The following is a 22,665-nucleotide window of genomic DNA, read 5'->3' as shown; positions in this document are numbered from 1 at the left end:
CATCACCTCATCTTAGAGGTTTTACCATCCAGCAGCCACTGGAAGCTCACCCAGTATCGGTGCTGAAAACAGCCAAGGACCAGGGTTCAGATACAGAGTCCAGCCAGGCATAGTGGGGTGTATCTTTAATCCTGACTCATGAGGTAGAGGAGGGTAGAACTCTGTTCTCTGTGAGTTCCAGACCCTTAGTGAGACCCTGTCTCAGGTAAACACACACACACACACACAGAGAGAGAGAGAGAGACAGAGAGAGAGAGAGAGACAGAGAGACAGAGAGAGAGAGACAGAGAGAGAGAGACAGAGAGAGACAGAGAGAGAGACAGAGACACCTGGGGCTTCCAGTAATGGTACTTAGACCCTAAGGGCTACCACAGTGGGTCTACGCTTTAAGGAAAATTGAGACCCCTTCTGGGTGGCCTGCTAGTCTCTCACTGAAATATTTGCTGGCGCAGGTTCTGAGCCTAGGCTGACTGTAGCTGCGAACACCCTCTGGCTGCTGGAGACCCACCCGAAGCCCAGAGCCCTGTTGAGGCATCCTCTTGCTTCTCTCTGTGGCCTGACTCACATATCCCTTCCTCCAGGGCCGCGCTCTCTCTCCGTGCTCAGAAGCTCCAGGCACTGAGCCAGGCTTTCAGGGCAAGCCCCCAGAGCCTGCCCCCCCACACACACCCGCGATGTTGCTGCCTCCCATCTGCCTAGCGAGCCACTTATCAGGTAACCAGAGCCCTCAGCAGCATCCACGCCTGAAACAGGAAGCCCTGCTGGGCCTGCACACAAGCTCACAAGCCGCCACTGAGAATCCGACTTAGGATGGAAGAGCAGCAGGCACTGGCGGCCTCCAAGGATGGGGATGTAGCCACCTTGGAGCAGCTGCTTGAGGCGGGTGCCCTGAGCCCAGGAATCACCGATGAGTTGGGGGCTGGCCTGGTGCATCATGCCACCCGGGCTGGCCACCTGGACTGTGTCAAGTTCCTGGTGCAGAGGGCCAAGCTGCCCAGCAACCAGCAGGCACACAACGGGGCCACGCCAGTTCATGATGCGGCCGCCACTGGCAACCTGGCTGAGCTGTGCTGGTTGGTCCGCGACGGGGGCTGCGGGCTGCAGGTAAGCTAGACTAGAGTGGCTCTATGCCTGCTGTCCAGAAGGTCCTAAGCTCTGTCTCAGTCAGAGATGTGTGCCTCCGCCTCTCACTGCCCTCCACCCCCCCCCCCAAATAACCCAGAACAAACCCTTGAACACCAAGGCCACATCAGTCACCCTCATATGTATACAGAAAAGTCACCTGGGCTTTTCCACCCCTCCCCCAGCAAGGAGCATCTAGGGCCACCAACGATGCCCTTGCCTATGTTCAGGATCCCATCTCTGATTAGACCTGATCAATAGGACCTATTCCCCCAAAGAGTCAAGAAGTGGAGTTGTAAAGAGGCACCTTGGGCTCTCAGGATCTTGGAGCCCTTGGGACACAGGCTGACAACTGTCCTAGTGAGAAGGTTCTCAAGTCGCGTGATCATCCTGCTAGAACATGTCTATTAGAGCTACCAGCCTTGTCGCTGCTTGCATGCTGCTTGCATGCTTGGTGCAGGTAAGGGACAAAGGCTGTCAGCCATGCTACAGCTTGGGAGCACAAGGAAGCTGTCGAGTTGTTGGATGGAGACAGAGACACCAGCAGCACAGAGCTTAGAACTGCTCCAACCTCCACGCCCTTTTTTCAAGGGTTCTTCCAATGACCCCTGAGGGCAGAGGGCAGGCACTGGCACAGTTCCAGATTCCCTTTGGATTATGGTACCCCCAGGGAATGCCCAGGTCTGCCAGATGCCTAACACCTTCAGGAGAAATGCCTTGGGGACCATCCTGGGGTGGGATGAGGGGCAGAGCTTTAGAGGTCTCTGTCCCGGAACACCTGCAGCGAGAATCCCTGTGTTAGCTGAAGCTTTTCCAAGCACTTACAGAACATGCAGGGACTGAACTGATCAGAAAGGCTGGGAGCTGGAGTGGATGGGGAGGGATCCCAGTGGTCCAGCCCAGCTTCTTCCTTGATCAAGGTGGGGATGGAGGAAGTAGGAAGGGAACCAGCAGCAGGCATTATAGGGTTCTCCAGGAGACCAGCCTCAGTCAGCTGGCCATACTGGTGGTGCCCAGCCAGGCTGCCCTGGGCCCTGCCTAGGCTCAGCATCCTGCTTATGTCCTGGTAGGACCAAGATGCCTCAGGTGTCTCCCCGTTGCACCTGGCTGCCCGGTTTGGCCATCCAGCACTAGTGGAGTGGTTGCTACGTGAGGGTCATACAGCCACGCTGGAGACGCTGGAGGGGGCCTTACCACTGCACCACGCTGCTGTTAGTGGCGATCTGACCTGTGTGAAGCTCCTGACAGCGGCCCACAGCAGGTGAGAGCCCAGAACCCTGCCCGTGGAGACTGGCCACTGAGGGAGCCCTCACAGAGGAGAGGCACATACTGGTGACCTTTGAGGCAGGCCCTGTGATTCTGAAGCCAGAGGATAAGCAGGGGTAGAAGGCACAGATGCAGGCTCTGCATGGGGAAGGGATAGCCTTTAAACATAGGTGCAGCAATTCACCGGTCTGGGGGCTGTAAGAATTGCACCCAAATGGTGCTTGGGAAAAACAAATGCCTTCAGTCATGCTGACCTGGGCTCATCTTCCACATTGGAAACACCTTGACTTGACCAGCCTCATCAAATCCAAGGCCTTGTGCCCAGCCCTTCTAGGTTTGGTGGATGAGGGAAGATAAGACCAGACCCACCGAGGCAAGCGGCCTCCAAATTTCTCTTCCCTCCTTCATTGTGTTCTGGTCTGAGCCCTTGTACAAAGCTCACCTTTGTTAGAGCAAAGCAGGGCAGAGGGGCTTTGAAAGAAAGAGACCCAAACCCTTGCCCCTTGAGCAACCCATTCAGCTCTGAGCCTCAGTTTACCCTTTTGCCGGTTGAAGCTTGTAAGGGCCCCTCTATGATGGAGTAGAGGTGCCCCTCTGGGGTGGATCCAAAGTCACTCAGGGAGCTGCAGGGTGTCCGTGGAAGCAGGTCATTGCTCCCCTGCCTCCCGTGCCTAAGTGGCATGCTGGCTCACGGGCCCCAGAGGTGAGGATGTGGGACGAGGTCAAGGCACAGTCAGAGCCTTGAAGACAAATATGCTTCAGCCAGGAGTAGTCAAGAGCCAAGCCTTACTGCTAAAGAAGGCCGCCTTACCCAGTCCCAGTGAGCGAGGCACTGTGGCCAAGCAAAGACGCTGCTCAGCATAAAGAGGTTATACCCATCAGGGTTGCTCGGTGGCAGCAGCAGACACTACCAGCCACAGTGCCAGAGAGGCAGAGGAGGTCCCTGGGAGTTAGGGGTCCATTCTGTGTCTCTACAGGGATGGCTGAGAAGGCAGTCAGGACTGTGACCTTCCTCCATCCAAAATGATTGACAGGAGTAAACTTGACCCAGGCAAGGAAAGAGAGAAAGGAAGGACTCTGGCTGCAGGGGGTGGAGCACAGAGCCCATGGAGGCAGAAGCTGGAGGGAATTAGGGAAACTCAGACTATATTGCCAGGGATCAGGGATCAAGGACAAGGACATGAAGGTCACCTGAGTATGATGTCAGTTTCGGGAAGGTCACTGACCCTCCCTGCAGCTGGTCACTGGGAACCAAGGGTTCACACAGGCCCAAGATTGACCTGTGGAAAATCCCCCCAGTGCGACCCCCTCTCAGCCTCCCCGGGGCAGTTCTGGGTGCAGGCCTCACGAGTCTCCCTCCATCACAGTGGTGTGAACCAGCAGACCCGCAATGGTGCCTCTCCACTCTACCTGGCCTGCCAAGAGGGCCACCTGCATCTGGCGCAGTTCCTGGTGAAAGACTGCGGGGCCGACGTGCGCCTGCGCGCCTTGGACGGCATGAGCTCACTGCACGCTGCGGCCGCCCGTGGCCACTACTCTCTGGTTGTCTGGCTGGTAAGAGGGCACTGTGGGGGACAGGACACTAGGAAGTCCAGGCCCTGAGCCAGCTGGAAGGGGGGCTGTCTAAGGGCACAGGTCATCCAGAGTATGGGGTGGAACTCCGAGGTGCCTGTGGAACCACAGGAGACACAGCAGCCCTCAGGTGTTGAATTAGGAGCGGCAGGGCTGCGTCCCCGGCACCCAGCCGCCCACATGGCTAGCTTATGCCCGAAATAATTACACTGAAACTGTATTCTTTCAAACACTGCCTGGCCCGGCTAGTTCCAGTTTCTTATTGGCTAGCTCTTACATATTAATCTAACCCATTTCTAATATTCTGTGTAGCTCACGAGCTGGCTTACCAGGGAGGATCTTAACCTGCGTCTGTCTGGAGCGGGAGAATCATGGCGACTCCTTCACTAAGCTTCTTTTTCCCAGCATTCTCTTCTGTCTACTCCACCTACCTAATTTTCTGTCCTATGAGGGCCGAGGCAGTTTCTTTATTATTACAAGACCCACCTCCATCATTTCCCCTTTTTCTGTTTAAACAAAAAAGAAAGGCTTTAACTTTTAACATAGTAAAATTACATATAACAAAACAGTTATCAAGTAAGAATTACAGTTACAATATTTATATCTATTTTATCTCTTACCATAACTAAGGAAAACTATAACTATTCATTCTTCAACTCCATCAAAGACTCCAGAAGGATATAATATTACCTAAGTAAACAAGAAAAAGGCAAACTCTCAAACTCTAGAAATGACAGAGACATCTCGCTGCCTGGACAGTCACCCAAAGTTCCTCTGTACCGTTGGGGCATCCATCTTCGGTCTACAGGCCCATAGTTTCCAGCAGACATTTCCACAAAGCAGGAAATTTCAAAGGCAGTCACTATCTGCTTGTCCTGAAGAATGTCTTGCAGACTCCTTCATGAATCAGGAACCCCGAAAGATCATCTCACCTTTAGGCAAGTTCAGCAGTCCTCTCTCTGCGGGTTCTCTGTGTCCAGTTTATGCAATAGTCCAGGCAAGAGCAGTTTCTTGCCCAAATGGCTATCAAACTCCATAAGGTTCCTCTTCGATGCCCATCTTCCTCTTGAAGTGGATTGGTGCTGCCAGGAGCAGAGTGTCTCATTGTCATGAAAAGTCCTAAGTTATTAAAACATTTAATAGCATATTCCGTAGTCTTTGAAAAATATGAAGAATGCCTATCTAACTGAAATATATATCTAGAAAATCTAACTAACATGACTACAAACTTGACTATTAATGATTATCCATTAACAACCTATATACATTTTTAAAAGAACTACACAATCACAATACCTTAATAAAGATCAGAAATACATATACATATAACAAAATCGACCATAAAATCCATACCAATGCAAATTATTCATATCTATATCATATCCCCTTTAAATGTAAAAGAACATTTATAAACAATATTTGGGAACATGGGCGTAGTTTTTTCTTTCCAAACTGCTTCCTGCTGAATAGGGGAGTCGTTAATTAGGTCTTTTGTGGTATAACCTGTGTGCCAGGGTCATCTCGGTTGGCAGTTGAGTGAAGTAATTTTTTGAGGGTGTTCACAGCAACCTTTCAGGAGGACGTGGTCTATCATACCAAATCGGAATAGATGCAATCCACAGGGTCACATCCTCTGTGAAAACAAAAGAAGGACTTTTCCAAAGCATCATATCCTTAGACCCAAATTCTGAAGTCAAGATACCTTTAGAACATATGTGCAGGTTCAGCCTAGCAGCCCATATAATGAAATGTCTCTCTGTACTTAGCTCCTTCACAGTCAAAAGTCATTCTGGCTGCCCATGAAGGAGGCAGGGGCGGGGCTCTCCGCTCCTCTAGTGCTCCCTTCAGTCTCCCCTCAGGGCCTTCATTCTTGCTGGGCCTTGTGCCTTTCTGAGATCCCTGGGTGTTCCTGGTACTGGCTCCTGGCCAACAACACATCTGGCTGGCACTGTAGCCGTCATTCCCACCCGCCACCTGGAGGCTGGGTCCTGTCCGTCACCTGGATTCCCTGGGCCTGGCAGTTAGGGTGAGGAGACACAGAAAGAGCAACGTTCCCTCCACCTTTGGTTTGACCCCCAACCTCCCGCCCTAGAGGTTGTGCCATTTGCCTTCATTTCTCCTTGCGGCACCTGCCTGACCACTAGTGTGTCTGTCACCCGGCCACTAGTGTGTTACCTGTGTGTGCTGCTCCACCACCCCAGTTCCCCCAGGAGAAAACCTCATTTCCAGGCTGCCCAGTTCCCCAACACCTTTTTGACCTCGAGGCCCTGGCCCTGGCCTTGCTTGCAGATCTAACTCAGTCACTGAGACCATGACCCTCACCTGTGGCCCCAGGTCTGAGCCTTGAGTCAGCTAGCCTGTCACCTGGAAATGAGCCAGCGGAATGTGTTGGAGAAGCAGCCACGGTGGTGACTTGTGGCAGGGCGCTGGTAGTTAATCCTCTGAGACCTTTGGATTGTGCTGAGGTGGGCACATGTTAGCCTGACAAACACCGTGGGCTATAGGTCTTGGGACAGCTCAGTGGTAAGACTCCTTACCACAGAGGGGAACCTTGCCTTTGTGGAGAATACTGGCCCCATTGCCAGCAGCGGAAAGGGCAGAAACATCAGCCCTTAGCCCCTCCTCTAAGGAGCTTCCTGCTGACCCCAGAGAACACAAAGGCAATCCTAGATGTCCACACTTCAGTAGGCAAGCCCGTGGAAGAGGGGACACTGCTTTTGATGGGAAAGCCTGAGAGGACGCCAGCTGGCCCCGAGGTGCCCCCACAGGGCTGAAGAGGCCAGAGACAAAGGCAGGCCACAAGGCCCCAAACAACAGGACAGGCGCCAGGCCATGTGACCAACTCTGGGCCAGAGCTATGGGGAAGGTGCCATAGCACCCAGGCCTCTGGTAGCACCCTCCCAGAGGAGCTGAGACACCAGGAGATGCCTCTGTCAGCGGCCTCTCTGCCTCTCCTACTGCTGAGTGCCCATGTGGTGTTCCTCTCTTGCTGTGGCATTTAACTTGTGGGCTTCCAGAGTTAAAGTCCTGTGCTCATATAACCTGCCCCAGCCTGGGATGCCTTATGGGTCACAGGGCACATGGGGCGAGCCAGCTCTGCCCTAAGACTCCCTAGGGATATCTCCACTGCCCACTGAGGATCACAGGTGGGGAGTCCCGTTTCTGCTCTGAATGCCGCTGTCCCTCCTCCCCGAGGACCTGGCTACCCCAGGTCCATCTTCAGCTGATGGCTGTCTTCCTGGGTTCTCTTGCCAGGTCACGTTCACAGACATCGGCCTGACAGCACGGGATAATGAAGGAGCCACTGCCCTGCACTTCGCAGCTCGGGGCGGCCACACGCCTATTCTTGACCGGCTTCTGCTCATGGGTGCCCCCATCATGAGAGACTCCTGGGGAGGGACTCCCCTGCATGACGCAGCCGAGAACGGACACATGGAGGTAGATCACAATGGGGGGGGGGTTAGGACTCTGAGCTGGCATTTCATCAATGTGCTCTCGAGTCCTCCCAGGAGTCCTCTGAAACAGATGCCAGCACTACCCTTCTATAAGGGTAGAAGGGGTACGGCAGGCAGAGCACATGCCCTAGGTGCCCAGAGAGACCCAGTTCCCTGCTCTAGGGTGTGTGTGTGTGTGTGTGGTTAAAGGCTGATGTCGCATAACTTAGACCTGCTGGCCCAGGTGGCCCAGTTTCCAGGAAGGAACCCCCAGAACCCACTCCACGCAAGGGCGAAAGTGTCACACAGGTCAGGAGGCGCCCAGGTCTGAGGGCTGAGGCAGCTGGTGGCCTGTCTGGCTCTGGTCTCATGCAGGTTCCTTCTCCCGCACCCTTCCTGCCCTGAGAACCCTGAGCTCCACAGCTTCCTGGATACCTTATATGTTTCTGAGTTTTGCCATGGTTGCCGACTGGGCTCCTCTACGGGGGTTGTCCCTGGAGACAACATGTGTCCAGTGGCCCCAGTGGCCCAGCCTGGGTCAGAGTTTGGGTAGCTGTTCCCAGGCAAGAGAATCCCACAGAGTGCAGTCACAGAATCACTGAAGGCAACCCTGGCCCAGCCCATAGCAGCTACCCAGGGACCTTTCTCTACCTCCCTCACCTTCCAGGCAGAGACCCCTCTCACTTACCGGACTCTCCTGCAATCCCTGCTCAGCTCACTCCAGCTCCGTCCCCTACCTGGGCCAGGCGAGCCTGCCAGAGCCCTCGGGGACCCTCTCTGTCCTGCCTGGATGGAATGCCAGGTGGCAGTGTGCTAAAGAAGGGAGTCCCTCCCACCCCACCCTGAGGGAATCTGCTGGGCCTACCGCTGGCGACAGACACTCTGAGCTCTGTCTGCTGGTCATCAAGCCCCAAGCACACCCCAGCTCCTTTTTAGGAGAAGGCGATGCAGGGCAGTGGAGTCCAGATATTATTGATATTATTTTCCCATGCAAGACTCTGTGGAAGCCCATGGACCCAGCGAGAGTAGCTATAGCTCCATGGGCTCCCTGGGAGGGGGCCCACAGAAGAGGGGGCCCACAGAAGAGCGTGTCCTCCCTTTAAGTCTTACAGAATCCAGGACTTCCAAACGTGAATGTGCCCAGCAGCTCACAGCTGGGCTCCTGCTTTCCCGCCCCCTGGCATATGAAAGCAAACCAAGGGCCGGGGTGGCACCAGACACCCTTGTGGTACACAACCATGCATGCCGCAAGACACCCATACACATATACTTAGATGTGATGCGTCTGCTCTAGGCTCTGCCCTTCCCTGTAATGACAGCTCAGCTGCAGCCCTGCGTCACAGCCATGCCCACGAGTACTTCCTGTTTCTGTTTTCAACCACCGCTGTCCCATGACAGGTGCCACAGATCAGGCTTCCTAAGACGGGATACCTGGGTGACCTGCGGCCCTTGGCCTGAATAGCGCTTTCCTAGTTTAGCTTAATCTTCAGAGGACTTCAAAAGGTGCCAGCAGCTCACTCCACCCTCCAACTCTGGTTTTAACTGGTCCTGGGTAGGCTGGAAGAAGACTATGGCAGAAACCCCAGGGGGTGCTCACCTGTGCCCGGTGGGAGGACCATGGATGAACAATATCAGTAAACCCATCTGCAAAGAGTTGCATGATGTGGGCACTCATGGGAAGGAATGAGAGGGCTGGGTGAGGTCAGTGTGGTGGGGGAGGCAAGGCTGGTGGAGGAGAGAACTCATGGGCAGAAGGGCCATAGAGCGCTGTCTGGAGGCCACCGCAGGCTGCTGTAGCATGTTTCACACTGTCTGAAGAAGGGCACTGTGGTAGGAGGGCAGGACAAGCGTGCATGAGACTGCCTCGGGCCAGATGTGTGGCTAAGACTATCTTAGCTCTCTACCCAACGAACTCCAGAAAGAACTTTTAGAAACCTCCGGGGTACCAACTGATGCCCTATCTTGTGGAAGATCCACCATCCACTGTGTCTTGTGCCCGGCAGGGCATGCCCACACCCTCCCTTGTCCACAGTCATTCTCTCAACAGACCCAGAACCGGAAGTGTTTGTCAGTCAGTGGGTTCTGTGGAGTCATCCCTCTGTGGGTCCTGGAAACTCAGGGCTGGCTTAGGTGGTTACAGTGATTGGGGTTCTCTTAGGTTCATGATGGGGACAGGAATGTTGGCTCAGCCAGAATGGTCCCACTCAGTGAAAGATTCACTTGCATCCAGTGGACCTCCTCAGGGCTCGGGGCTCGATCTGCAGCCATGAAAACCATCTGTGACCCTCTGAGCGAGTGCCCTCCTCAGCGTGCCTCACTGCCTCGGTTTGAACTGAGTGTGGCATGTGCACATGCCTGGCTCGCTTGTGACCAGATTGTGTTTCAGATTCCTCTCTAGAAATGGCTCCACAGTGTACACAAGGGGACAGGCATTTCGTTTCATCCCTCCTTTAAAAATGCTGCCACTGACAGCAATTGTTAGGCCTGATGCTGGAGCTTTACTGGCGTGGCCCTCTTTATTATTATTATTATTATTATTATTATTATTATTATTTTGCCTTTTTGTTTTGGCACTATCCTTGTTCTCAGTTAAAAAGCTGAGGAAAGATGCTGGCTTTGTTTTTAAAACAATCTTGTATAGCCTAAAACTCACTATGTAGCCAAGGGTGACCTTGGACTTCTCATCTTCCTGCTTCCATCTCCTGAGTGCTGGGACCTTGGGCATGTACCACCGAACCTGGTTTGTGTGGTACTAGTTACTGGTCCTGGTGATTGAACCCAGGGCTTCGGGCATGCTAGACAAGGACTCTACCAACTGAACCGCATCCCCGGCCACAACAGCCTGACCTTCTGGTTGTTAAATTTGTTATGGTTCTGCATACAGGTAAATCAAATCATCACCTATAACCCAGGCGTGGTGGTGCATGCCTATAATCCCAGCACCTGGGGGACAAGAACAAGAGCACTGCAAGTTTGAGGCCATCCTCGTAGGGAGACCTTGTCTCAAAAAGGAAAAACTAAACAAAAACCAGCAACAAAACCCAAACTAGGACAACAAGAAACCTTTCATGTCATCTTGACACAACCATGAAGTGAACCTGAGGCCAAGATTGCTATTCAGCTTGTTAGTTAAAGAGAAAGCCGTAATTCCCGGGGAGCCTGTATGCACAGATAATGTTGAGAGCCGTCATAGCTGGGTAGAGTTGGCCACAGGTCATCTCCACCTACTCTCTCGCCTTCCTGTGGGCAGGAGTCCTGTTCAGGACATCTGAGCTGGAGGTCAGAGTCGCAGACAGAGCAGGGAACCCCCGGGCAAAGTCCAACGGGACCCCTGGGGCCTTCCTCCCTTTTGCTACCTTTCTCAGCTGCGCTGGATTCAGCCATCTGGCCCTCGGGTTTCCAGTGCAGGGTTTTAATTATTTAGAAACGGCATGTACGGGTCGATGCTATCGCACGTAGTGTTTGTGTTAGGATAGCGAGTGAGGTATTAAGACGCGCTGGGAACAGAAGGTGCAGGGTGTGCTGGGGCCGAGGCTTCAGGACGGTTGTCCTCAGCGACCCGGAGCTCCTGCTTGTCCACAGGGTAGTCGTGGAGCCATCATTATGAAGAGAAAGGTCTCTTCATGGCCTTGAAAGAATTCCTAACTTCTTCATTCCCTTCTGTAAACCTGAAGAAGCCGAGGCTCCCGCAGTGGCTGGGAGATAGAGCTGGAGCCTGGTGCACAGAGGCCCCAGCTTTTCAGACAGAGGGCTGAGATGAGTGTAAAAAGCTGAAGGGGTGAGAGAAAGCAGTCACGGGGGGGTTGGGGAAGGCCATCTTCAACAGTTCTGTTTCTTCAGCTCTTAAAATCCTACAGGCTTTCTCTTTTTAAATAAAACAAACCCGCAAATCTATGCGTTCTTCCCACCCCGTGCAGATCGAGCTCCCACGTGGAATCGTGGGATGGCTGTCCCGCAGTCTGGTGTGTCTGTTGGGGGCTCCCTCAGTGCAGCTTTTTCTGCATCCCTTCTTTTTGTATGTTTGCCTCCAAATGTCATTATGTCCTCGTCAGGAGTGAGGGATGTCGTCGTCAGGAATAAACTGGCCCTGGGAGCCAGCTGTGGTGTGCTGTGGTGTGATGCCCACCTGCAACCCCAGGACTTGGGGGTAGAGACAGGAAGATCAAGAGTTCAAAGCCAGACTCAGCTATATAACAAAGTCAGTCAGCCAGGGCTACAGGAGACCCTGCCTAGGGGAAGAAAAACCAAAATCTTTGTGATTCCCAGCCTTTCTCTTTCGTGTGTGCTTTAAAAGGTGCATCCCAGCCCTTGTCCATGGGAAGGCCAGGGGCCTGTGTTCTGAAGTTGTCCTTCTGTCTACCATGAGGGGACAGTAGGCAGGTGGGCCTTATTTCCGCTGCCTGGATTGGTCAAACTCCTAGATTTTTGCTCTGGAATTTGCCGTCAGTCATAAGAGTCTCAACCCTGGCCTCTCAGACAGCACCTCTGCCCTGTTCTGTCTCTCCTCTCCGTCTGGGGTTCATATTACACGTATGCTGGACATTACTGTCCTGCGTTGGTCAGCTTTCAATCATGGAGACTGTTTGGCTCACAGGTTCAGAGTTTTCAGTCCACGGTCATTCTGTCTTGTTGCTGTGGGCCCAGGGTCACACCGAACGTTATTATAGGAACTCGTGGGTTGGAGCTCAGCTCTGTGTACCTCAACCTTTGTGAGAGGGAGTGAAGGAGTGAACAGGGATTAGAGTCCCAGTATTCCCACTGGCCTAAAATCCTTCCGCTAGGCCCAACCTCCTCAAGGTCCTACTGTATCTCAGTAGGGCCACAGACTGGAGACGAAGACAGGCCCCTACAGGATGCTATCCTGACAATGGCGCATGTCTGGTAGGTTTCCTGTTTCCTTTTTGGGTCTGCAGTATCTCGGTTACATTTTTTAAAGTTAGATTTTGAAATTAGCTCACCAACCAGCGGGTTTCCTGAGACATCTTTGTGTGTCTTAGCTTTGGTTGGCTCCACCTCTCCTCAGCCCTCCACCCTCACTTTCTGCTTCAACTCCCAGAATCCCCCTCTTCTCGCATGCCGCAGGCATTCTGCTATCCCTGCAACTACATTTTCAGCTGGCTTGTGAGGTGTCTTCCACATGGTTTCCCGCTTACCCCAACACGCCTCCCTGCTTGTCTTTTAGTTCCCAGTGTTTCAATACTTTGCTTTGATTTTGTCTAGCCTGTCCCCTCCCCTGAATGTGGGTCCTCCTGGCCCCTTCTGTTTGGCTCCTACCTGTGCTTCAAGTTAGATACAAGATTTGAAGCTGGGTCCATGTGGCCTTTGTTATTCTAGGCCTTGGTGACCTCATTCAGTACATTTTTTCCCCCATGGGTTCCTGCTGACCCGTGTTCTCTGTCCAGTTCTTCTGTCTCCATTCCTAGTTACATCTGGCTTTTGATGCCCTGTCTGTCGTTTTCAGTCTGCTGTATCAGGTATTTGTTTTTTTTTTTTTAATTTTGAGACAAGGTCTCATGCATCCTAGGCTGGCCTTGTGTTCACCAGATAGTTGATCTTCCTGCTTCCACTTCCATGTGCTGGTATGTGCAGGTATTGCTGGTATTCACACCTGTTTATGAAGGGCTAGGGGTGAAACCTAGGGTTTTGCGCATGCTCGGTCAGTGCTCTGCCGCCTGAACCACATCATGTCTATTGCCTATAATACCATGTCTAAAATTTCACGCTCCGGCTTCATTTCTCTGAAAGTCATAATCATGGTAGTTTTTATGTACCACGGAGTCAATCATTTCTCATATTTCCCAGAATCCTTCACTGCTACTGACTGGGTGCTGGACATTCTAATTGGGGAATCTCTCTGGGTGTAATTGGAGTGACTTCTTATTGCCCTTATGATAAGAAATCATAAGGTAAGAGCGAGAACTACAAGCCCAGGTCCATTTTAATCTTTATTCCGTGCTCGAGGTTCCTGGGCCACCTTGAAGCGTGAGGCAGTCAGCCGGCTCTTAGGCGCCCTTAGCCTACACAGTGGTTTGCTAACTAGTGCCCTTCAGGCAGCTCCTGGTCTCCTTGGTCCCTTGTTCTTTAGGCTACTAGGATGGTCCTGTTCATCAGCACCTTTGCAGGGCGGGGTGGATCTGGGTGTTAGGCTAGCCCCTCTCAGGCCTCCCTCCTCTCCTGGGCTTGACCTCATCAGCCCTCCCTCCCTTCTTTATCCTCTTTGGTATGTAGAAGGCATGTGCGTGCCATCCTTCATGCCCCACTTCCTTCCCTGTAGCGGACCCATCTGCTCACCCTCCCGTTGTTCATCTGCTCCTGCTGTGGCCTCCTCAGAGGTCCAGACTTGCTCCTTGGCCATGTCTCACCAGCCACCCCAGGCTCGCTGGTGTCAGCACCCAGGGCATCCTTTACTCCAGCAAAGTCCTTCCCGCACCGTTGCCGCCATCCTGTCCAGGCTGTACCTTCTCTCTCCAGCACCATCTGGGGCCAGGCTTGGCGCGCCCTCCCCTTCCTCTACACTGTCTTTGCGGGTCCTATAACCTCCCCTCCAGGGCACCCCAGCCTCTCCTGCTACCCCAGAATCCCCCACGGTTTATCCAGCTTAGATGGCTCGTGCCTATGCCTCCGTTCGGTCTCGCTTCGGCCATGAGCTCTGGAGGGTCTGGCTTACCAACCTGAGAAAGATGCCTCATTCAGTTCTGGACGGAGTCTGAGAGGGAAAGACAGAGTCACTGGCAGGTTGCTGAGTGGCTAAGCCTGCAGCCGGGGAGGTGGCCTGAATGTTCCTGTTGACGGGCATGCGGTGAGCTACAAATGTCATCGGAATATTCCATTCTCCCGCAGTGCTGCCAGACCCTGCTCTCCCACCGTGTAGACCCCTTCCTGCGGGACGAAGACGGCTATACAGCGATGGATCTGGCAGACTATCACGGACACCAGGATTGCGCCCAGTACCTGCGGGAAATGTCTCGCCCGGTAAAACCTAGGGGCCCTGTCTGTCCTGGAGGACTGGGGAGGTGGGCTTGGCAGCTGACTACAGTGCTGCTTTAACATATCTCTCTTACCTCAGACACTTATGAGGAACAAAAGCCTTGGAAGAACCCAGCCAGTGAGGCAGGAAGCCAGAGGAAGCAGAGGCCAGGCTGCCACACTGGCCAGGGCAGGAGCTGTCGTGGGAAGGTCCTGTGACGGGGATTAGTCTGTGAAGGAGGCTGAGGCAGTACGGGACAAGCCATGCCTGTCACGTGGACCATAGAAACTGTGTTTATGTCTTGGAGACGTTACTTTAGGCTGAGCACACTCAGGGGTAGAAGAAAGACCCCACCGAGGCTGAGGTCTCTCTCACACAGCCTATCCTTCTCCAGAGGTAGCAGGCTCACCCTACTCTATGTGTGACTCTCCATCCCCTCACCTCTTGGAGCCGGGATCCTTGGCTATCCCTACTGGTCCCTGCTCCCAGCAAGGACAAAGTCCAACAGTTTGCTGATTGAACAAAGAAGGGAATTCACAGAGGAGTGGGCTGGTGTGAGCAGAGGGCCGGGGGAAGGAGATAGGGGAGTGGGGCAGGTAGGAGGGTGTCCCTTGTGGGTATCATTTGGTGACTTGGATCCAACTCTTCCCGGTGCATCTCTTCCTACTCCACCCCCTCCCTCTGCATCCAGCCCAAGGCAGTGACCATGATGAGTCGCAGCAGTTCTCAATGGTGCCACCCCTTCAGGAAGGTGACCTGTCTCACCCCCGTCCAGGTGGGGGCACTGAGGTTTAGGGGGTGAAGTCCCCCTGGGGCTCTCTTGAGGGGATTCCATGTTTCTTCTCCTATGAGGACGTCCCCTCAGAATGCCAGGAACCAACTGAAGCAGAACTCTCCTTGGCTCTTCGGCCTGTGCTAGGTCCCTCACAGGGTCACACTCACATTTTACTGCAGCACACCCGATCCAGCGGGGTACAGTTCTAGGAGACCGCAAGGACCGGGTGGGGCTCCGTCTGGGGTAGAAATCTCCGAACCTGGCATTAACTGTTTTGGAAGTAGACCAGGGACTATACACTAGGCTGTGGCTGTCGATGCAAGGTCCCTTCTCTGGCTGGGACTGAGCAAGCTACAGGCTGTTTTCTGGAAAGTAAGCGGGGCACATTTTGAACCCAGGGATACCCCAACTGAACATGCTAGGCTCCTGTCCTCACTGGGATCGGCCCTGTCCTGGGTAGCTGATGAGATCAGGGGGTGGGATGGGTAGCCGCTGAGATCATGAGGTAAGAAGGGGGGCTGATCCTGCCTCCCCATTGCAGGAGTACCTGCTCCCATGGACTTGGTCCCATCTAGCTTTCCAAAGTCCCTGACTAGCCTCACCCCAGGCATGATGTGAATTCCGAGGCCAGAATTCTCTGTCCATGCAAGTTCTCGGCTTTCCATCTCTATAGCCTAGCAAGCCAGCGACCTTACCCCACCCCAGAGAAAGGGTTTCTGCTTATTCCCTTGTCCCTCCAGGCTGAGAGTCACAAGCCCATTTTGTCTTCCTGGGATTGGTCTGGTTCTAGCTGTGTCTGTGAAGTTATATAGGACCCAAGGCATCAGGACACCTTCTTACCTGGGGACTATGGTACCTGGCACTCCCAAGTCCTCATGGAATCCCCATGGGCCTAACATGGTTCATCCACGTCTGGTACCCCAGTACCTTCCTTCTTGCTCATATGTGGGCACCTACTTAGGCCCTGCATGCCTGACCCTTGACCTCGCAGGGGCTCAGTGGTGTATATCTCGGGAAACATTTAGAACCTCATAGTTAGGGTTAGAGTTTGGTCACCATGGTGTCTTCTTGATGGTGCCTGGTGACGGATAGGGGAGCCTGACTCCACCACTGCTAGAGTTGTCCTCTAAGCCTCCCACCTCATGTGGGAGGGACAGGCTGTCAGCTGCAGGCCGGCAGCAGGGGGAGCGCGCCTGATGCAATATTGATGGAAATGCAATATGCAGAGGTCGTCTGCACTGGCTCTCTCCCGTGGGCCTGAGGAGACGGTGAAATCCATTATTCCCCGGACACCACTGGCCTGAGCTGCTCCCAGGGGGCCCTGTGGGACCAGGAGAGGCAACCTGAGTGCTAGCCTGTCATTATTCTCAAGAGCGGTCTCCTGAAGGGTGCACCTGAATGGTGAAGTGATGACCACATCAGGGCTCTGTGAGACCTTGGCACACCCTCTGCTGAGTGTGGGGCCTGCATGGAGTCCTGGGGAAATTCAGGCCTAGCTTCTGCCTGGATCTCAGTGTCCCTCTGCACAGCAAGAGGTTGGGCCTCCTTTTCTAGGTGGGACAGAGGCCCTTTGGCTGTTGAAGCAGTAGTCTGCTGCCCACCCCTCCCTCAGTTGGTTGGTAGCCTGACTCCCTGGTGCGGGAGTCTGAAGGCTGTTCTGGAAGTGTCAGCTATCCACCACAACCCTGGAAGATGTGTGCAGACCTCCAAGCCCAAGGAATGCGGCCCTCACCCCTTATGGTCTAGGTTGCCCTGTTTGCCTACCTTATACTCACGCCCACCAGTGTAGTGCTGAATCCTCTTGGGCACACGGCAGCAGCCTTGACTTCTTCATCCTCGAAGCAGGTCTGAAGACTTTGTCTGGGGGCAGAAGCAGTGTTCCCCTACTGCTCTGTCAGGATGGCCTCAGCTCGGTCGCCCTCTCCTCGCTGCAGGGGGTTCCAGGGCTCCTTCACAGACCTGCGGGAAGGCTGGGGCTAGAGAGGGCTGGGGACTTCCCCCGGACAGTCTTGCCTGGGGCGGAGCGGAGGTGGCTGCCCACAGTAATGGAATCTCAGCTGTGGTGAATGGTGTCCAGCTCCGTCTGAGGTCATGATTTTCTCAGCCCGGGTGGCATTACAGGCCTGTAACCCAGCTCGCCACAGCTGCTCTCCATGATTAATGCATGGCAGGCTCAGTAATGCTCAAATCTCACCAAAAACAAGGAAAGAGGTGGGAGGCGATGGAGCCGGGGGGACTGTTATCCTCAGAACAGCTGTCTGGGCCATGGTATGCCCAGCCGTTGGGACCAAAGGATGCATGGAGTCTGGCACATCCCCCCTTTCTATACCCAGGATTCCCTCAGGGTCCACAGCCAAGACTGAGAGGCAAGGATGTGGGGGTTCCCACTGCCTGGAGGGCATCCTCATTAGGCTTCTTCCTGCCCAGCTTCAGAGGGGTTAGCACTAGTAGCTTCCTGTATAGGTCCGATTAAATGTCCCCCATGATACCACACCTTCTCCAGCCCGCCTGTAGCCATAACTTTAGGCTCACACTGGCTTCCCTTTCATGTGCAGTGGTGAGGAGGGCCCAGCGCCCAGCCAGCCCAAGGTCCTGGGGGCACTCAAGCTGTTGGTCTGTTCTAAAGTTGGGGTCAATTCTCCCAGACCAGGCTAACATCCCACCTGTTCTGTCCTAGCCTGAGGAGTCCGCTGACAGCCCCACTAAGCCCCCCACCCCTAATTTTTTTCTGAGTGAGGTGGGCAAGGGTACCTCTTGCCCATCCTCTTGACAGTAGATTGAATGGCAGAGAGAGGCTGAGGTTCCCAGACGAGGGTTCCCTTGCTCCCAAGTCCCACCCCAGTTGATATGTTAAAAGTCCAGATGGCTGCCATGTCCTCAGTGGGCTGGTGTTTCAGCCAAAGACCCCTGAGCCTGAGCACCCCATATCGGAGTGAATTGCATTCAGATTGTCCCTGTCCTGTGGGGTCACCCCTGCCACAGCCCTCCAGGGTCAAGCTCAGCATCCTTAGAGACATTGTCAGGCCCAGGAGCAGTCCCCAGAGCTTGTGCTGCCCCTCCCTCAACTGTGTGCTGTCTCCATGAGCCCCTGGGAAGTCTCTCTCTCCCCCACTGTGTGCAGGGAGAGGTACTGCAGGTCGGGCTCCTCTGGGTAATGTCAGGTCCTCCACCTTCCAGAGGTCCACCCCAGACCTCTGCTGTGGAGAGCAAGGCTCTGTGGTAAGGGATCCCACACCTGGCCCCAGCTTGCTGGCCACCTGACACCTTGGCCTTCAAATATTAATGTGATACCTCCTACTTTGGGGGGTACAGCTGCGACAGCCCCTGACTACTGGTACTGGGACAGCCACGGCTCCCTGCGCTCGGCTGCCCCTGCATTTGCCTCTGAGAGCCAACCAGGCTGGAGCAGATGTTCCAGCCCTGCGGTCCCACATGTGGGCTCCTGGGATTTGCAGACTCCCGGGATAAGTGAGGTGCACAAGAGGGCGTACGGGGCTTCATGCTGCTTTCGTTTCTCTATTGCCTGGTGAGCTGAGGGTCTTGGGTGGTTTGAGACTAAAAGATAGGATGGATTCACCTTGGCCATGAGTGAGGCGTGGCTCAAAGAGGCCAAGAGTTTGCAGGTTGCCACATCATGGGGTGTGGGCAAAGGCCACCTCTGCAGATGGGTAAAATTTGATGGCAGATACAGCAGATCAGTAATCCAAGCTACAGCAGGGGTACCGGGTTCCTGACACAGACCCTGGCTCCAGGGCATGTGTTCTGAATCAGGACTGGTTCAAACCAGAGATCTTGTTCTTCTTGGGGCGGGAGTGGGGTGGGGGCCTTGCCAGCACCATCTTGGAGGCCTGACAGTCATGTTGGCTTCTACTGTTCCCTGGAAGGAAGTGCCAGGACCTAGGTATGGTGGGGTTGATGCTCAGAGGGAATGCTATGTGTGCCCTGTTAGCTGCAGGCAGAAGCTGGGCATCTGCATGCCAGGAGGGCATTGATGTAATGCCGGTCCATGAAGCTTGGGTGCCCACCGTCCTAAAGACAAGGTCAAGAAGCCAAGAGGCACCAGTGGAAGGACACGGGGGAGGTGGACCAGCACTTTGCGGGCCCCACATCTCTTCTCCCTAGCCAGAACCAGTAGGAACAAGAACCCCCAGCTTCTCTGGGTCAGGAGCGGCGGCTGAGACTAAGTAGGGCTGAGCTGGGCTGCGCATTCAGGTCAATGGTTCATCCGGTGGTAGGGACCTGAGGACAGCAGAGTGGCCAAGGGCAGTTGGCTACCCAACCTAAACATGGAGGGGCTACCTCTCCAGTCTTTGATGGTCCTGTTTTGGTCTGGTTTGATCACTGGATGCAGGTCCTGGCTTACACCTCTGCTGAGGTATATGGTCCTCCATCCCCACTTAGGGGTTGAAAAGAATTTTAAATATCCCATCTTGCCTCTCTGCCCAACCAGCATGTCTGTCCTCTTAGGGGCTGGGCAAGCCAACCAATGGTGCAGTAGTTTGAAGAAGAATGGGCAGCTCTGTGAGACAGCAGATCAGCCTGTACAAAATCTAGGGGTCTTGCTCTGACTCCCTGGATGCTATGTGGCCTGGGTTCAAGCCCTGACATCATCGCTCGAAAAGGGACTGATGGGCTTGCAGGAACCTGCCACTGCGCTCCCCCTCCTTATCAGTTCTCCCTGAACCCCTTGTCCCCAAGTTGTCCTCATGCCCCTGTCAAGGAGGGAGCCAGGTGAGTCTCAGGAGTCAATCTCAGCTGCAGGCAGGCATGTTGCCTGCATGCGTACCTGCTCCTATCTGGGTGGGGCTGAGAGAGGAGAATATAGCTCACCCGGCCTCTATCCCTGGAGTAAGGCTGCTTGCTCTCGGGGACCCTGAGCTGGAAATGCTAGGGTACAGATTGTTGGGACACCCAGCCACCCAACATGGGCAGGCAGGGAGACACAAGAGGACAGGGTCCTGGGTCTCCCTCTTGCATACTCCTCTGAAGGCCCACTCTGTCTACACATGCCCCAGGAGGTCCTCCATGCTTGCCCAGCAGTGCCGGAACAGACCCATGTCCAGACTCACCTGAGTCTTTACTGACCAGGCCTGTCCACCCCCAGGTGCCACCAGTCCTGATGACACCCCCACCCCCACCATTTCCACCTCCTCCACTCTTGGCTGAAAGGGTCTCCATGGAAGATGGAAGAAGAGGGGACTCGGGACTCAGAAGTCCCCCGTGTGAGTGCTGGTCTCAGAAGAACTGGTCTGGGCAGGGTGTGGAGGGCACCAGGACCCAAGTGGGGGGACTTTCTCTGAGGAGCTAGACTCGGGTTACTGAACGCATTGGGTCACCCTTTCCCACAACTCCTTCTCCCTGGCTTCCTTTAAGTCTCTGAGGTTGACATTTTCTATCCTGGGTACATTATCATAGAAACCTGAATAGAAGTGAAAGCAGGTAGTCTCGGTGGGACCCAGGTCAGAGACCTCAGCAGGCCAGTGAGTATCCTTTGGAAGGATGGGAAGGGTGGGAAGCACCTGCCAACTGCAGGTCAGCACCTTTAGAGGACTGTGACCAACCCTTATCAAAATGACGGAATGGTATTAAGCTATCAGCAGATGCCACACGTGGTGAGCTTTCGTTTTGACCCATGGACAGGTTACAGCCACATGTTCACATGTAGGAGTCTACGTCTGCCTGTGGGGCAAATGTGTCTGTGGGATCTATGTATCTCTGTCTGAGTGCACGTATCTTCATGAGTGTGCTTGGAAGTCTCTATGTGTCTGTGTATGCACTTGTGTATCTGCACCTGCGTGTCTAAGCATGTCTGTGTTTGTGCCAGTGTGCATGTGCCAATCTGTGTTTGTGTATGTATGTGTCTGTGTTTGTCTATCTGTGTGTGTGTTTCTGTGTGAGAGCATGCATGTGCCTCTTGTCTGTGTGTGTGTACTTGTGGCTGTATGTCTCTCTGTGAGCATGCATGTATCTATAGGCCCCATATGTATGCACCTGTATGTGTGAGCATGCATGTGTTTGTGTGTATCTGCCTATGTATGTGTCTGTGTGTTGGTCTACCTGCGAGAGAATGGTTCTGTTTGCCTGCCTGGGGTGTGACACAGAGGTTTCTTGCCCAGGGTCGTGGCATGGTGTATGTTTATAGTGCCCAGGAGACAGGGGTAGTAAAAGGACAGGCTTGAGGATCTGACAGGGCTGGTCTAGGTCCCTGAACCTTCAGATCTTGTGGACTACTAGCTCTGTGCAGGCTGCTGAGAAGTCAGGAGGGGCTATGGTAGACAGAATCAGGCAACATATAACCTTTCTAGGAGGCCAGGCTGGGGCAAGCCTTCTTAAGGCCTCTATGAGAATCCTAGTGGTAAGAATTTTGCTGCTGACCACAGGGGGACTTTGGGGCAGGGCTGTCCTGGGTCCAGGAGCTCCAGGCTTGGAATCTCCTCTCCCCTACTCTTGCCCATCCGAAGCCCCTCTGACTTCAGCTGTCTTCAGCAGCTGTAACTCTCAGTCCAGCCTGGCCTGGTCAGCCTGTCCCAAGGGAGCCAATGGGCTGTGCAGCCCCTCTGAGGGTCACCACCAGTCTCCCAGCTGCCCTTAAGGTGAGTGTCTGCCCTTCACTCCCCACCTCTCCACCTCGAGGCTAACACATCCCTATGTTAGCTCAGCCCAGACAGCTCTGAACACCCCAAGTTTTGGGGAGTTGAGAATCTTGGGGCAGCAGCAGCCCAGGCCCCATTACAGGAAACACAGAGCCATTCTCTGTCATCCCAGAGTCCTGACCTCTGGACTTAGGGTTGGAAGCTCCTGTCACAAGAGGCAACCAGACACATGCAGGAAGGTTCTGGAGCCTGCTCGTCTGCAGCTTCCAGCTAGTCCTCCCTGCCCACTCTCACTTTTCCAACCCCGCCTTTCCCTGGGTCCCAGAGGACTCTGAAAAATGCCAAGTGGAGTGCTCACAGTTTCACAATGGCTCTGTAAGCATTGCACTATGGCGTGCTGTAGGTAACCTCCTCTAGATCATGTAAGACCACACCTGCCCCCTTGCCCCTCTCCCCCCCCCCGGAGGGAGGAGGGGGCTGCACATCCTCACCCTCAGGGCCTCACCTTTATTAGACTAGAGATTGGAACGGTTGGGGAATCTCAGGACATGTAACCTGCTTGTTCCTATAGGCGCCTGAGATGGAAGCCAGGGACTCCCATGATGGCCTGGCCACTCTGCAGCTGGATGGGCTGCCTTCAGGAGACCTTGATGTGCTGGTACCCACCCAGGATGAACAGGGCCGGCCCATCCCTGAGTGGAAGCGGCAGGTGATGGTTCGGAAGTTGCAGGCACGCCTGGGTGCTGACCATCTTCCAGAAGATCAGGTGCTGCAAGGAGGAAAAGGGGAGGAGCCAGAGGTGCTGCAAGGAGGGGGAAGGGGAGGAGCCAGAGGAGGAGAGCCAGGCCAGAGGGAGGGGCAGAGCCTTAAGGAGAAGGAGGGCAAAGCTCCAGGAAGAGGGTGAGGACCATGGGTGGGGGAGGAGTGGGTGGTGTG

General features: G+C 54.2%; 1 protein-coding gene across 3 annotated transcripts in view; it reads left to right on the top strand.

Moving 5' to 3' along the window:
• Positions 1-810: 810 nt before the first annotated feature.
• Espnl (espin like) overlaps positions 811-22,665 on the top strand; it is a 24,545-nt gene continuing 2,690 nt past the window's right edge. Inside the window, exons 1-8 of one of the 3 annotated variants that reach the window (XM_050163128.1) lie at positions 811-1,104; positions 2,193-2,383; positions 3,756-3,942; positions 7,216-7,398; positions 14,235-14,366; positions 20,241-20,356; positions 21,639-21,729; positions 22,301-22,495. In XM_050163128.1, coding sequence (XP_050019085.1) covers positions 811-1,104; positions 2,193-2,383; positions 3,756-3,942; positions 7,216-7,398; positions 14,235-14,366; positions 20,241-20,356; positions 21,639-21,729; positions 22,301-22,495 — 1,389 coding nt within the window. Of the gene's footprint in view, positions 1,105-2,192; positions 2,384-3,755; positions 3,943-7,215; positions 7,399-14,234; positions 14,380-20,240; positions 20,359-21,625; positions 21,730-22,300; positions 22,496-22,665 lie in introns of all 3 variants that reach the window. The other 2 variants (XM_050163127.1, XM_050163126.1) reach the window with 2 other exon arrangements.

The sequence above is a fragment of the Alexandromys fortis genome, unplaced genomic scaffold (assembly GCF_014885135.2).
Source record: "Alexandromys fortis isolate MF-2015 unplaced genomic scaffold, M_Fortis_MF-2015_v1.1 scaffold_139, whole genome shotgun sequence".
Taxonomy (NCBI): domain Eukaryota; kingdom Metazoa; phylum Chordata; class Mammalia; order Rodentia; family Cricetidae; genus Alexandromys; species Alexandromys fortis.
Note: the sequence above shows the minus strand (reverse complement) of the source record. Positions and strands in the feature narration are given on the sequence as shown.